The 15,117-nt window shown below is 38.8% G+C and overlaps 1 protein-coding gene across 4 annotated transcripts in view; it reads left to right on the top strand.

Moving 5' to 3' along the window:
* The window catches only part of CRPPA (CDP-L-ribitol pyrophosphorylase A), a 96,198-nt gene extending 83,852 nt beyond the window's left edge, over positions 1-12,346 (top strand). For all 4 annotated transcript variants that reach the window (XM_015853854.2, XM_015853852.2, XM_015853856.1 and 1 more), the window contains one exon: positions 10,509-12,346. In XM_015853854.2, the coding sequence (XP_015709340.1) occupies positions 10,509-10,613 (105 nt within the window). In that variant the 3' untranslated portion in view covers positions 10,614-12,346. The remainder of the gene's footprint in view (positions 1-10,508) is intronic.
* Positions 12,347-15,117: the final 2,771 nt, after the last annotated feature.

Raw genomic sequence — 15,117 nt, 5'->3', positions numbered from 1 at the left:
TTTAATAGGCTATAGAGTTTTTCTTCTGAATCATCTCAAATTAATTATCTGTAGTCAAGAGAAATGTTTCTAATCAATAGTTACCGCAGCCATCAGCTTGCATTGCAGATTATTCACACTCTGTAGGAGTTGTAGAATGAAGATTTTAATGACTGAACAGAACACTTACTCTGAAATGGATCTAATCACACCCCTGCTTCTTTTGGAGGCAGGATATCTATTATGCATAATTTTCTGTATGAAGTTAGCAGCTAGAAGAGGAGGAAAAATGTGCTTTCAACTGAGTAAATGGAAAAATGCTTTGGTTTTTTTCTGTGCTGATTTTCAGCACTCTCTAGGGATTCAACTGCATCACCCATTCTTTCTGAGGACCTTCCCATTTTGTTGCAGTCACAGCAATTAAAAGTTCCCCAGTCTTCCTTTATATCTCTGTTAACCACACTCCCAAATTGCATGTCAAACAGTATGTTACAAATTATGTAATTCCCCATCCTGCTTATTTGTAGGCAGAAGTTTATTATCTGTGATAGCTAAAACATTTACTGTGTTGTGCTGCATATTAGCAACTTAGATGTTTGTAAACTACTGTGTTCATTTTTTTGTTCTTGAAATAAGGTACAAACAGTCTGTGTTTTCAATATTATATGGGGTAAAAAGGAAAAGCCTATAATTTTGAAATATACTGTGTTAAATTAACCATGAAAAATGTACTTTTTGTTCTTATCAGAAATCAATATGAAGAAGTGTTGTATTGCTTTCTCTCTCCCTAGTAGGTGTTTTCTGGCAGTAAGGATAGCGTAGTGCTCCTAACAGTAAAGAGAAGCATTCAGATGTGTGATGTTTACTTTTGTTCTGTCCCTGGAGGCATTCAAGGTTAGGCTAGACCAGGCTCTGGGCAATGTAATCTAGCTGTACATTACCTTGTTCATTGCAGGTGAGTTGGACTAGATGACCTTTAAATGTCCTTTAGAACTGAGATGATTCTAAGATTCTGTGATTACAATTTTATGACTACGCTATAATCTCTGATCTCACTGGGTAGAAATGTGCTACTGGGTTCTTTGAAGACTATTTTTTTTTCTTTCCTTCATTTTTTCCTTTCATTTGTGTATGACACAATTTTCCTTTCAGGTAGAGCCTCTGGCATTGGTAGTAATATCTCCTTATCTTTAGCAAAGGCATTCTCTTTGAGAAATGAGAGTTGTGTTCTTAATCTGAAGGAACTGCTATACAACTTTGGGTGAAATGTACTGGGTTATCCTAACAGAAGGTCAAGAGGAAGAGTCAGGGAGTGGAGACCACTGACCTACAGAATTGTAAATCATCTGAAATCAGAAATTATCTATAGGTATTTTCTTTCTTTCTAGTATTATGGTATACTAATTACTGTGTCATTCCTGTAATAGTACATGTTTCTTTTCTCTCAGTGGTAGCATAACTACTGAGGAAAAGGTGAGGGATCATAGAATCATAGAATGGCCTGGGTTGAAAAGAACCACAATGATCATCTAGTTTCAACCCCTTGCTATGTGCACCAGACCAGGCTGCCCAGAGCCACATCCAGCCTGGCCTTGAGTGTCTCCAGGGATGGGGCATCCACAACCTCCTTGGGCAACCTGCTCCAGTGTGCCACCACACTCTGTGGAAAGCTTCCTAAATTATTAATAATTAAAGAATGATGAGTATGAAAATGAATCATGCATTAGAAAATGGAACATTTTTTGTAGTTTAATTCAAGTAATATAATATCATTCTGTGCCTTCAAAAGTACATAAGAAAAAGAAGAATTTTCTATGGAATTGACTTAGGTTTGTTAGGAAGAAAGGGAAAAATATTTTAATGTGGACTACGGAAGTATCAAAATAAAAGCATTGCTCAACTTAAAGGAAAAATTCTCCAAAGAATGAAGTGTCAAGACACTTGTTTTCACCTCTGCTGTTTCTTCTTCTCCCTTTTCTCCTAGCTTGTTCCCTGCCACTTCTCTCAGCTTATTCTACACCTTTATTTCTGCCTTCCTACATACTGCTGATTTCCTGTAGCTTCCCTAGGGCTGCTCATCAAGTGACATTGTGATCAGAAGTGCTGTATTTCTCAGCTTATAATAGGGTAAAAATGGCTTAAAGTCTGCTTAAACTCTGCTTTTGCTCTATAAAATCCATTCATACATGATGCACTTCATTCTCAGTTGGTGGCTGGTGCACTCCAACAGTCTGCAAGTGACTTGCATGACTAGAATATTATAGTTTGCAGAAGGCCAGCACTACTCAACCTGTTTCTCTGCACTCATGTGTGGTGGGTCTACTATATATTCCTGGCCACCTGCAGGACTGATTGCTGCAGCCTATCAAAATATATATTTACAGACACTCACAGTGCAATAGGCAGCAGAAGGTCTGCCACATATACACAGAGATAAGTGCTATCATATGTTGCTGCTGTGAGGAAGAAGACTTGCATCCCACTCCCACATTAATTTCTCAGTGCTATTGGATTGTTCCAGAGCTTACTGGAAACCAGAGGAAAGACTTGGCCAGTCAGTGTCACTCAGCTTTTCAGCAGCTTGCAATGGTGATTTTGAGAGGAGAATGCCAGTTTTCTGTGTGCTAGGAGCATTTCATTTTTCCTGTGATTATAGCAAGAAGCAATTATCCCTTCCCCCTAAAAACTGTTATGTTGTGCTTCTCAAGGTTACCAGAATGATATCTCATAGGACCTGTTAGGTAGAAGACTAACATTCTTTAACATTAATACATTTCATATTATAATCTTATTTGCTGTCACACTGTGTTAAGAGACCACCTCTACGAAACCTCAGACACATAATATACTTCCAAATTTGCAGACAACCACATATGCTAAATGACTTATTCTCTCCCAGTCATATACAGGTGGAAGAATTGGCTGCTATTTCAAGCATCAGGTAGCTTTCTGAACAGTGTAGACAGTAGGTGGTTGTTAGCTGGCTGTGTTACCACTGCTGGCATGCTCACCATTGCCAACAGCTCAGATCAGGTAGTGTTAAGTGCTGAACAAAGACTTGCTCAAGCTGCAAGAACTGAATATTCTGAAACTGCTTTTCATAGCAAGCTTTTCAAAGAATTTTTGGTCCAGGAATTTTATGAATTATTTATCATAATCCTGTTAACAGTTTTTCTTGCAGGAAAAAAATGTTCTTGGAGAAACCAAGAACAAGGAAATACAGTGCCTAGGTTGGCAAATGACAGAGACATTGGCACCTTGTGTCTGCTCCAAACATGATCCTCTCTTTTATATGAAATGAATAAAACCAAGCAAGGGTTACAGAAAGCAGCTTGCAGTTGCCCCTCAGGCACCTGGACTAGCATCTAGGCTAGAATTTTGTCACCTTTCTCTTGAGGCATACTCTATCTACCTCAAATGGGTCTCTCTCCATAGGAATTTTAACCTTAATATATGTGATAGCACTGGAGATGGACTTCTTAGAGACTCCAGAAGATTTAAAACATTTGTCTATCCTCAGTGTAACTATACAGTCATTTTATGCATTGATGGCTTTCTATTTTCTTGTGGTAAAATATAGGAGGTATGGTTAATGAGCAGTGCAGTACAGACTGGGAGATACGGTGAAGTCCTACACATCTATGTACAATTTGTCTGGATTTGGCTAAGCTGTAGTACACATATGCAACTGCTAAACTGCAGCAAACTAACTCAGACATATCAGAGTTTATACTATAAGGTTCACTATTCACTTGGCTCCTTTAGCACACAGCTTGATTTTTCTACTGCTACTCACTTCTCAGTTCTCCACTGCACGCAGTGCGCTTGGATTTCTGAACTATTCCTGTTTCTATCCAATGATGGCAAAGAATCCATTGCATTTTCTTAGTTGAGAAAAGAAGGAAGACTGTAGATGCAAAGGCTGAGTTGTGAACCTGCTGCAGTAAGTTTGAACCCAGCTACCTATCTGAACTCAAATGCTAGCTTTTTTATGTGTTACTTGAAAGGAAAGCTTAAAATATTCAGAGAAATAGTTTTCTTATCTTTTAGGATGATCTGCATAGCTGTCTGCTTATTGAGGTAAATTGTTGCATTGATATTATATATGAGATTGCACTTATCAATAGATCCTTTGGCACATGGACTAAAAAATCTAATGTGGGAGCATTTGAAAAAGAAGGGGATTAATTTGTACTATTACACAAATGGAAATTGCCTTAATTTGTGGATGCATGCCACTACATATCTTGAGTAGAAAAAAATGCTTCTTCGTGAATCTCTGCTGAGATTTGAATAAACACCAAACTGTTTTATATTGTGAAAAATGCCATAAATCCTCTCTGACCATATTTTAGATTAAAAAGAAGATGCCAAATAATGAGTTATTTGAGGCTGGTCTTTCTTCTTGGTTTCTCTGCACGTAAAACAGCATTGGTCTGTGGTGTGAGGAAAGTTTTTGGACACACCTGGTTTGGCCTAAGTTTGACTTGCAGCACTGAGTAGAGATTTACACTATGGGCAGCTCCTCTTGCACTGCCAGAGTATTGCAATGCACTTGCCAGAACACAGGCCTTTTCAATCATTTTCTTTTCCACCTATGCCCTGTGGTGTGCCTGCTGTACACACAGGCCCACCCCGTGAAGGGAAGAAGAGGGCATTCTTCATCAAGCTGTCCTCTGCTGGATTCCAGCATTTTCCATACAATGGCAGAGATGTGAGATACAGCAGGAGTGCCAAGTGCTGTCTTGCAGTGTGGTTTGTCTCTCTCTTTCCCTTTGTTATGCTGAAGTTGTTGAGAGGGAAAGATTTCTGTAGAGCAGTTCATTTTTTTGTTTGTACATTGTTGTTTATAAATTTAAATGAGTGTGTTTATGTGGTAGCTACGTGGTGTTTGCACTGTGTTCTGGGGGGTAGATTTCTTTGTAGGTTTATGTATTCTTGATGCATTTCAGTTGACAGAGAAAGGCACAGCTGTTACTTTAGAGTGCTGCCTAGGACAGATCTGTAATGGCAGGCCAGGGATGGTTGTCGTGTCCTAGGGCTAAGAGGCGCAGCATGTCTCATGCCCACATGGCGAAGCTCTCTTTTTCCCAAAAGAGGGTGGCCTCATTCAGCCTGCCTCTTGGGAGCAGTTCCTGGCCTGTTTTGTCCCCTGAACCATGCCCAGCCATTGTCTGGGAACATGCTAGCAGGCAGGAGCCAAAACTGTGCCAGGGAGCTGTCTCACAATGGAACAGCAAGGGTGAGGGCACGCCAGCACCAGCAATGCTCTGGCCCTGTGCCTCTCCCAATGTAGATGCAGCTGTATTCACATTGATGTGCCTTCAGTTTAGCCCAATCTTTAAATCGTGTTTTCAGGTTTCCTATCAGCTCAGTGATCAGGGTTAACATTGCAGTCCTATCCATTTGAAAAAACTGTTTTAACAGTAAAGTCAAACAACGTTAAAGCAAAACGGAGTGCAAGTAATGGAATACAGCTGTTTTATTCTTTGGAAGCAGTACAGTAAAAGGCAGAGGTAATATCTACAGAGATATTTTTGGAGCTAAAAAGGGGGCTGTGTGTTTTTTGAGCTATGCTTAAATTGAACTACTACATATGTAAATGGAAATGTGTGTATATGGAGTTACAGCTGGAAAAAAATATCCTAAACAGATTGAAGCAAGGAAATGAATCGTGAGGAGAATGTCAATAAATACGCAGATACCCTCACAGTTTCTTAAATAAATGCACATTTGTAAAGTATCACGTTGCGTGTTCCAAACACAACTTTAACTCTGTCCCCATATCCATTTCCAGTCATATTCTGTGGACCAGAAAACCCCTACTGTACATCAAATAAATTCTGAATGTGAGTTACAACCATCCTACAATATGGTTATGTTGGAATACTTTTACTATTTAATAACAGACAAAGTGGATATTTTATTTTGGAATCAAAGTGCTGTGCTGTTATGTGGATTTATGGTTTATAAGGTTGGCAGTGTTTCTGAGTACTTTCCATTCCAAAGTACATAAATATAAAGTGGTAAAAGTTTTGTTTTTAGCTTATAAATGTAGTTAATCATCTGTTCAAACAATAAAAAAATTCTATTTATTAATGGCCAAGAAACGTTAGGGGTTTTTGGTTTTCCTTTTTTTACGAGAGACTCATTTAAGTCAAATGGATGAAATGAATAGGCAGTGAATATCACAATGGTTTAAGGGGGGATCATAGCACATTAGTTGATCATGTGGAACTTCAGTCATCAAAATCGTTGCTGCCTCTGAGTCTTATTTAAAGGTCACACTCTTTTCTTTAAAGATTTCCTTGATGAGTGAAAGAACTATTTGTGTTTGATCCATCCAGTGCGTGCATGGATATGCACTTGCTGAGTAGTGCACTGAAGTATGCTCTCTTTTTGGAGTTCGCCAAACTGAGCAGTGGGTGGGCAATAATGTGAGCGCTCTTGTGGGCTACATGAGCATCTGTATTGCTCCTTCTTTTCTCACATCCTGCTTTTTATCATGGTTACAATATATCTGAACATGTCAGGCAATTAGACATGTGAGGACCTGGTTCTGCTTGATTATTTGACTTCCTGCAACTAATAATGAGGTTTTTGAAAGATTTAGTACTATGCCATTGAATATAAAAGAGGCTTGGAGGCCTGTATGTGCAATGGAGGTAGGTGTGGTAGATTAGATTTGTCCTGGCATCCTTGTTGAAGCCTCCCTGTAGGCTCCATCAGGTGTAATCAGCACCATTGCCAGAAATAACACTGCAGTGTCAAAAACATGGGTGTTTTAAGGGTATAGTCAGGAGACTTGAAGTATTCACATATTTGTTTAAGTGTAGATTAATAAAGATTCACAACATTCTTTTTTCTTTCCTGCGTTGTTTAATCCTGTCATCTAAAGGCTCTTTGTATTCTTTACAAACACTGTTGGCTTCTGAATTACCTACAGCTACTTAGGAAAAAGTGAAATATCATTGCAAATATGTGCTGAAATGCACAGTATAGGCCTAAAAATGAAATAAATTCTTTGTAGGATTTAGAGGAGGGGAAAGAATAGTGAAGATGCAACTTAACTTTTCCCTCAGGAGGTCTTTCCCCCTTTACTTTGAACAACATGTTCTCTTTCAGTTGCTAAAATTTCCTTTCCTGTTTACTTTCTGATAGATTGTACAGAATAGAAATGGTCATCAAAAGTTAAATAATACTGCATGACAGACACTACCACAGTGAGTCCTAATGTGAGAGCAACTTCTGATTCTCAGAAGGAAAGAGCTTATACAACTATTTGGAAATTCCTGGAAGATTCCACTTTTTCAGGCTATTTTCTGCCTCTTTCCATTAACACGATGGCTGTGAGAATAAAGCAAGTTCAGATCAGCTTGTGCTTGAACTCTGCATGACCAAACAGTGTACCTCTGTGCCAGCGCTGTCCGGGAGGCCTGGCACTGCACCCCAGTCCTTGCTGGCCCTGAGGCCTGTGTGGTGTGTGGGTCTGTGTTATTGGGAAGGAGAGACAGTATAAATATAAATGGTAGTAACCCCTCCGATGATCTCTCAGCCTTCTGAAAGCATCAGTACATCATATGTTATAAAATTTAACCATCAGTTGTAACTGTAAAAAGTTAAGGATATATTTCTTCTTATGTTTGTTATCTTCAGATGGATAACTGGAGGGTTATTCCAAAAGTATTGCTGCCTTCTTTTGTTGTTGTTGTTGTTGGCCCATGACATTAGGGGCAGATATTGATGGAATGGCAGCAAAGGTTGAACCTTCCTGATGGTATTCCTTTACATTTTGTTGCTGTGTGACAGATGGCAGCAGAGGGGCAGCCCTCTTTGGGATGTGACATGGAAGTGCATATGAGGCACAGGTGTGTCACTGAATTCTTCCCTGTAGGAAAAATGGCACTGACATTCACTGAAGATTGCCGAATGTTTATGGAGACAAAATGGTGGATGTGAGCACAGTAAAACAGTGAAGTAGCAGAGGGGCAGTCTGACAGAATAGCATGGAAACAGAATCCTTGAACTTGGAAAGGACCTTTAAAGTTCATCCAGTCCAGCTCCCCTGCAGTGAACAGGGACATCCACAGCTAGATCACTTTGCCTGCCTTTCCTTGAAAGTCTCCAGGGATGGGGCATTCATTACATCTCTAGGCAGTTTGTTCCAGTGCTTCACCACCAGCATCTGGCATAGATGTGCAAACATAGCAAGGATGTAGAATTGAATTCCTCCACGCAGGAAAAATGGCACCCATTGGCATTCACCAAGTCTTGCTTAAAGTTTATAGAGAACAAACAGTGGATGCGTGAGCACAGTGAAAGTTGAACTGTGTGGGCAGCATTTTCCTAACAGCAATGCATCATAGCAGCTGTGAAACAGTGGTTCATCTCCACAGGTATAGATTTTTATGTGTGTGAAGTGCAGGCTCTTATTCATCACTGGTGAAAACGCAGAGCTCATGGTGATACCTATGCTGAAAAATAGTGATCTGTGGACTTTGCTCTAACAGATGGTGTTATTGTATCCATTGTTGCACTGTATTGCAGGGTTTACAAATACTATTCATAGTTCTTTGCATGTCTTTCCTTCAGAACATAGAAGTTAGCAGTAAAGCCTTAGTTTTATGTTTAGATTTTTAAAAAGCTTTTTTTTTTTTTTTTTTTTTTGTCAGCTTAAAGTAATCTTATGGTGTCACTTTCAGTCTCTCTTGTGGAAGCTAAATTTCTCTCTCTTGCTTCCTTTTATGTTCAAAAACTTAAATAATTTATTACTGCAAAGGAATGCATACTGAACCCAGTAACCAATGGAGGATGTGGAAAGATTTATTGGGAGAAACATTAAGAGCATTCCTGGCCAGGTGCATTTTTTTTCTTTTCCTTTTTTCTTTTTTGTGAAATGGAAAAGAAGATGCACACCTCCCGCCAACTTCAGAGATGGCTGACGGCCCATTTGGAAAGCAGAGAACGTGTAGTTGTGCACTCCTTCTCAACACAAGCTGAAGAAAAGGTGATGAGGGGTGCGAAGGGGCTGGCACTGCTGGACAGTGAGAAATATGGTGCTAGATCTTGACAGCGACTGCAGTGTTTGTGGTCTGAATATGCACATGGTTTCCACTCTCCTTGTGCATAATAGAACAACATCTATCCGTGGGAAAAGAGGATGGGGAAACCCCTACCAAACGTGAATAGTGGATTCAGAGTTCCTCAGTTTTTCCTTCAGCCCCAACTTCTAAGAGTGCTGCTCCCCTTTTGTATTAGCTGAAAGAGTAGCTCCTTCCAGCAGCAGCCTTATTCCTTAAAAAGCAGTGATTGACATTATGTTTTTGCATAAGCTGTTGAAGACATTTATTCTTTCTCTACTAAGCCAAACTTCTTGAAAATGTCATCTGCAATTTCTTCCTCCATACAACATCTTAGAGAAGAAGTGGTGGAGACGTTTGGAATGAAACTATTCCATCTGTACCCACTTTATATGTATCCAAGTTGTTTTACAAGACCCCAGTGATGTAGCTTCTTGCTCTGACCAGTAATCTGTTCTTTTGTATTCCCCTCCTGACTTCTAATTTATATCCCAGTTCAAGTTCCCCTAAGCCTGATACTTCCAGTATTATCCACTGTGGATACGGCGAACAGCTCGTTTTCTCTTTGTGGTTCACTTTCTGTATTTGAAACTCTTCTAGATTTTCCCTAGAGTTTTGTAGACCTTTCTTTTTGTCTGTTGCTTCACTCTAATTGTTCCCTGCTTTTTTTCAGTCCAAGAATGTGTCTGTGCCTGACTACACCTATCAGTATTTTCCCAGTGTGCAAATGAAAAATGATACTGGTTGCAAGAGGCCAACTTATTATTGTCAGTACAATTAAGAAAACGTGCCAATTAGACAAAGGACTTTTGTGAAATGTCATCTGGAGTGCTCAATGGAAGCCTATCATCAAAGTGGCATTTTATGTTTTCTTCCTGCGTTAATCTCTTTACTTGCCTATCAAAACGAGGCTACTTATTAAGGTTATGGGGTACGAAGTTCAGTGTAAGCTGCTGAAGTCCCAATGCTTTGAATCTGTGAGTTCTAAGTAGGTTGTAAAATTGAGGTGAGATTCAGTATGTACTGAAAATTATGTGTCTTAATTAAATCATACATTGTGTTTCAACGCTCTTCAGCCCAAAATGTTGACTGCTTTTTAGATCTTAAAAATCAGTTACGTAGGAAGTGATAGAATCAAGCTTCTGTTTTCCTTTTCTCTGGATATTCTGCATTAATTCCAACAATTAGAATATGTTCCTTATTTTCAGTTCTTAAGTTATTGTGGAGATTGGAAAGTTGGAATTGCTACATAGTTGTGTTTCCTTGGGGAAAAAAAAAAAAAAAAAAAAAAAAAGTTATACAAGTTTTCCAACTAATAAGTGCAAATAAATGTTCTGATTTTATTTTATTTTTAATGGCACGCTTGTAAATTGTTGTTTAATATTTACCTTCTCCAAGTTTTTTAATGTATTTCTTCCCCTGCTCTCTTCTTATTTTATTTTTTTCCAGGACAATTTGCCACTCCAGGAGACAGTAAATTCTGCTGCTGCTCTTATCATGGCACTAATAAAGGACAGGAACCCTGAGCTGATTGGCCAGCTTTTGGTAGCATAAGGCTGTAAATCATTCATAGCTTTTGGAAATGTTTCTTTGTCATCATTCATTCACCAGAGGTCTTCAATCATTTAATTTTTGATGAAAACTCTGGATTTATGGCATTTACTGTTAAGATCTTCTAACAACGTATTTTTGATACCTAAAACGCAAGTCTGATATTATGTAGAAAATGTAAAATGAAAGTAATTCTGAGATACACTGGATACGCGCTTTGAAGGAAGATACTGAACCATTTTTTCTGAGGTAATACTCATTTAAAAAGGTTCACAGAGGACACCAAAGTATTCAGTCTTCATGTAGAACTGTCTTTAACCCATCCATGTGTATTATTTTGCATTAAGGAATTAATCGTAAAGCATAGCTTTTGTTCTTTGGATGAAATTAGTTAACATTTGTTGTTATGTGTATTAATGAATATTTTATGTACCGTATGACCTTACTAACATCAGCGGAAATGCATGTTGCAAAAAGTGTTTGTTAGGGCAGATTTTCGTCTTCCATGGAATAAAAGGTAACACTGACACGCACACAAAAAAAGATACGCATGGGAACATTGAAGTGCTATAGCCCAGTTTTCTAGATAGGTGTGCTGTGGCTGCAGCACTCCTTAGTACTAATACTACTTCCAGAACCCATGTGCTATCATTCAGAACTAGCCTCAATAGCTTTTCTGAATACAGTATTATCCACACTAGAAGCATCCAGGGAACTTCCCCTTCCATCTGTCTTGAGTCCATCAAGTTTCCCTCTGTCATCAGGTGTATCAGCTACCTGCTTACTGCTGTGCTTTCATGAGGACAGTCTCATATCTAGGTACAAGGAAACTATAAAGAATTTGCAGAATCCTCATGGATCCTAGATGTAGAACATAATTTAGCCAGGAAAAGGAAAAGGGTAGGTCAGGTAAAGTGGAGGGTGTCAGTCTGGGTGGCATTTAGGATTGATCCCAAGTTAGGTAAACCTTTGAAAAAACGTCTCAAACAAGTCTTCTGATTTCAACTCAGGAATTTGCCTGTCCATTGTCCAGCAGTGGGTGTGGAAAGTTCTTTCCTGTAGCTCAACAATTCAAGAGGATAGTAGGAGAAAAGCTCTGACTGTTGTTCAGCAACAGTTCAGTGATATTTTTACCCTACGTTGTAATAGGCAAGTGCATTTATAAAGCCCCTTTCATTTTCCATCCACTCATTGAGGTATACACATTGAGATAAAGTCTTTGCACTGGATTTTGGGTAAATTGTCATTTGCTTAAACAGAACCTTTTACTTTGTTGTGTTGTTTTTCTTAACTCAAAAGGATTTAAATCCATTTTAAAATGTCATTGCAATGAACTGCTGTAAAGAAAAATGATATTGTGATTGTTTATGAACTTCTTGTGAAAAGAGAACAAATGATGCTCAATAAAAAGTGTATTTCAGGTCCTCGAACATATTTAGTACTCAACTCATTGAAACTCAAAGAAAATTAATGTACTGTTAATCGTCACATTATGTATTATTATTATTATTATTTAACCATCATTTTAAATGATCTACGAACACTGAAAAATCCATTTTGCAGGAAGCCAAACACTACCAGCAGAACTACTGGAACACATCACAGAATAGTAGAGCTGCAGTATAAAAAAAAGAAACTGGACTGTGATTAATGCTATTGTATATCCAAACCAAAGTTAAATGCTGATTTGGATAACTGTTAATACTTACAATGGGAAATAAAGATATAAAATGAAATTAAGAAACTGTTTTTTTTTTGTCTGCACATAGCCTCTTACAAATAGCTGTATACACAAGAAACTTGGCAGCCTTTTGTACCCACATGCTGTTTTGAATTTAGCTAGTGAATCAGTCACCACCCGTATTGCTTTGAACATTTGGACAGAGATAACATGGAGTAAATGAAGGCTCCAGCCCTGCCATCCTTGCTTACCTTACTCCATGAGCACTCTAATTAATATTCTGTTAGTAAAAGTGTTCATCAGGAAAGAGGATACGAACCTGGCCCTAAGAATGTTTTTCATAGTTGTAAGTGAATTAGATTAGTATATTGAAACTGACTCACTTTGAGCGGTGTGTGACATTATATTACTTCATTTGTCTTACATCAGTTGATGGAAGAGTTTCTAGCTACAATCTGTTTTTCTTTAGTTTTCCAGGCTACCTAGCTTGAAAAGATGGTCTGATGGTTCTGTGAAAACTGCTGAAATAATGAAGAGGATTGAATACAGTGGAATTAAAAAAGACAACATAAAGTAATGAAGTGGAATGTGACCCTATTGTGATCAGTGGTATAAATCTAGTTGACTTCAGAATATGAGGACTTCAGTTTGTCTTGGTAACTAACACAGGCTGTGGAACAAAAGCCTTACAGCCTCTAGTGCATTCAGATTTGCATTTGTATACAACACCAATGTCTCCTCACCTTCCCGGTACTGTTCTGTGTGCTCCCCAAACAAAGGCTTCCAAAGAAATGTCTGGTTCTTGATTACTGCCTAGCACTTTCCAGTGAAATATGGCAATTTTTCCTGTCTGTAGGTCACTGAAAATAGAAGGGTCATAGTTTGTTATCTCTGTTCTCTCCATTTTGAGCTTTCTGTTCAGGTTTTATTTCAGAAGGAAAGCATATTTACTTCCAGGTACATGAAAACATTTGTTGTCTCATTTCTCCTTCCTCTTCATCCATAACTTTGAGACTTGCTGGTACATCTTTTCAAGTTACCACCAGGACATCAGGTCAAGCATGTCCATGTAGCTCTTTGTAGGGATAAGGTAACCATGGTGCCCCATTCGCATTTCATCTCTGCCATCTCTGCTTTCCCCTCATTCCTGTTAAGGAAAGTTGTAGGATTCAGGGATGGCTCCAGTTATGTGTTCCTGTAGGAGTACTAATAATATTTTTAAGGTCTCTCATTGTGAAAATTGGTTATGAAACACTAACATATAAAAATCTTTCTCATCTATAATTTATGGAAATATATAATTTTAATACAAAATGCTTGTTTAATGGCAATCTTGAAGAGTTGAATTCTGTGTAATGTGAAAGAAAAATGAAAGAAAAAATGTGACCCTCTTTTCATTGTTCCTGTCCAAATCACTCAATCAATCTGATCTTTTGCACCTGGTTTATAATAATTTGTGATTGCACCCAGTTAGATGACTAATGCCCTTCTCTGTATGCCACAGTAAGATACCTACACAAAGCATCCAAATGATTTCCAGGTGCCCGCCCCTTCATCTTTAGGGTGGTAAGTTTTTAGGGTGTTTGCCTTCCTTGTCCCATTTCTCCACCCACTTTTTATCACAATTCAATTTGTCTTGTGTTTCTGGCTTTACCATGGAAAAAAAAAAAAAAACCAAAAAAAAAAAACAACAAAAAATCCAAACACTAAAACCACATTTTTTTCCACAATGTGAATTGATTTTAATTGACAGGTCTTAAAAAACACTTGTCTATTATACATTTTCCTTGGTTATTTCTTCCAGGAGTATGCAACTGATTTTGAGATCTGAAAAACATGATTTCAGTGCCTGTGCTGAGGAAGGAGACCCAGCTGTGAAAATACTTCTATGATAGAATATACTTGGCTGCCTACACCAACCTGAGAATGAAAGTGACATTTTTTAATCTGCTTACCTACATATTCATTTAAGTATATTTCTCACTCTTTAGACAAAACCAGATCTTGTCCTTAGTCCTGCACTCAAAAACTGAAATTGTAACTCAGTTAAAATCTTACAACACTGAGTTATAACGCTGTTACAAAGATAGATGAGAGAAAGGATTTGGACAAATTACTGGTAGCATGATTTTACATAAGATGGAGAAGCGAAGAAGCAAGGGAGAATATACCAAAGCACCTCCAGATGGCTAAGTCTGCAGGGGAGACCCTTGAATGCACAAAACACGAAGGACTGTGGGCAGGAAAAGCCTCCCAGGCGTGGTAGTGCCTGGGATATGAGCTTAATAAAGCACTTCCCTATTCAGCAGTCATTTCAGACAATTGCTTCTCATGGGTAATTATTTGTTGCTAGCTCTGAATCTTTTTCATTACACTGCTTCTTTCCTGTCATTTTCTTGCCTCAGACTAGCCCTGTCATTTCAAATTTCATGTTTCCTTTTCATTTCGTCCATTCTCCTGTATTCTCCCATGCCGTTCTCCCATCCTTTCCCCTACTTCTGTTACTTGTTCTTGCTCTCTCTATCTGTCACTCCCTTTCCATTCCTCCCAGCCCACCCTCGTTGAAGATGTTACCCCTCCCTTCTCTTGAAAGCTGGGCCGTGGTCTGGCATGAGAAACCCTTCCTTGCTCCTGGATCAAGAACTGAGGCACTGGGGCTTTGGCACCTCTGTGCTTCTCACAGCTGGGACCAAGAACAGATGTCACTTCCGCTGCCATTTGCAGGCAGATGAGCAGCAGCTGCCAGTGGGGACAGACCTCCTTCATGGCAGCTGCTGGGCTGACACCCAGTGCTGCTCATTAACCGGTGTCAAGCTGCAAGCAGCC

The sequence above is a fragment of the Coturnix japonica genome, chromosome 2 (genome assembly GCF_001577835.2).
Source record: "Coturnix japonica isolate 7356 chromosome 2, Coturnix japonica 2.1, whole genome shotgun sequence".
NCBI classification, from domain to species: domain Eukaryota; kingdom Metazoa; phylum Chordata; class Aves; order Galliformes; family Phasianidae; genus Coturnix; species Coturnix japonica.
This window is presented reverse-complemented; position numbering and strand designations above follow the sequence as displayed.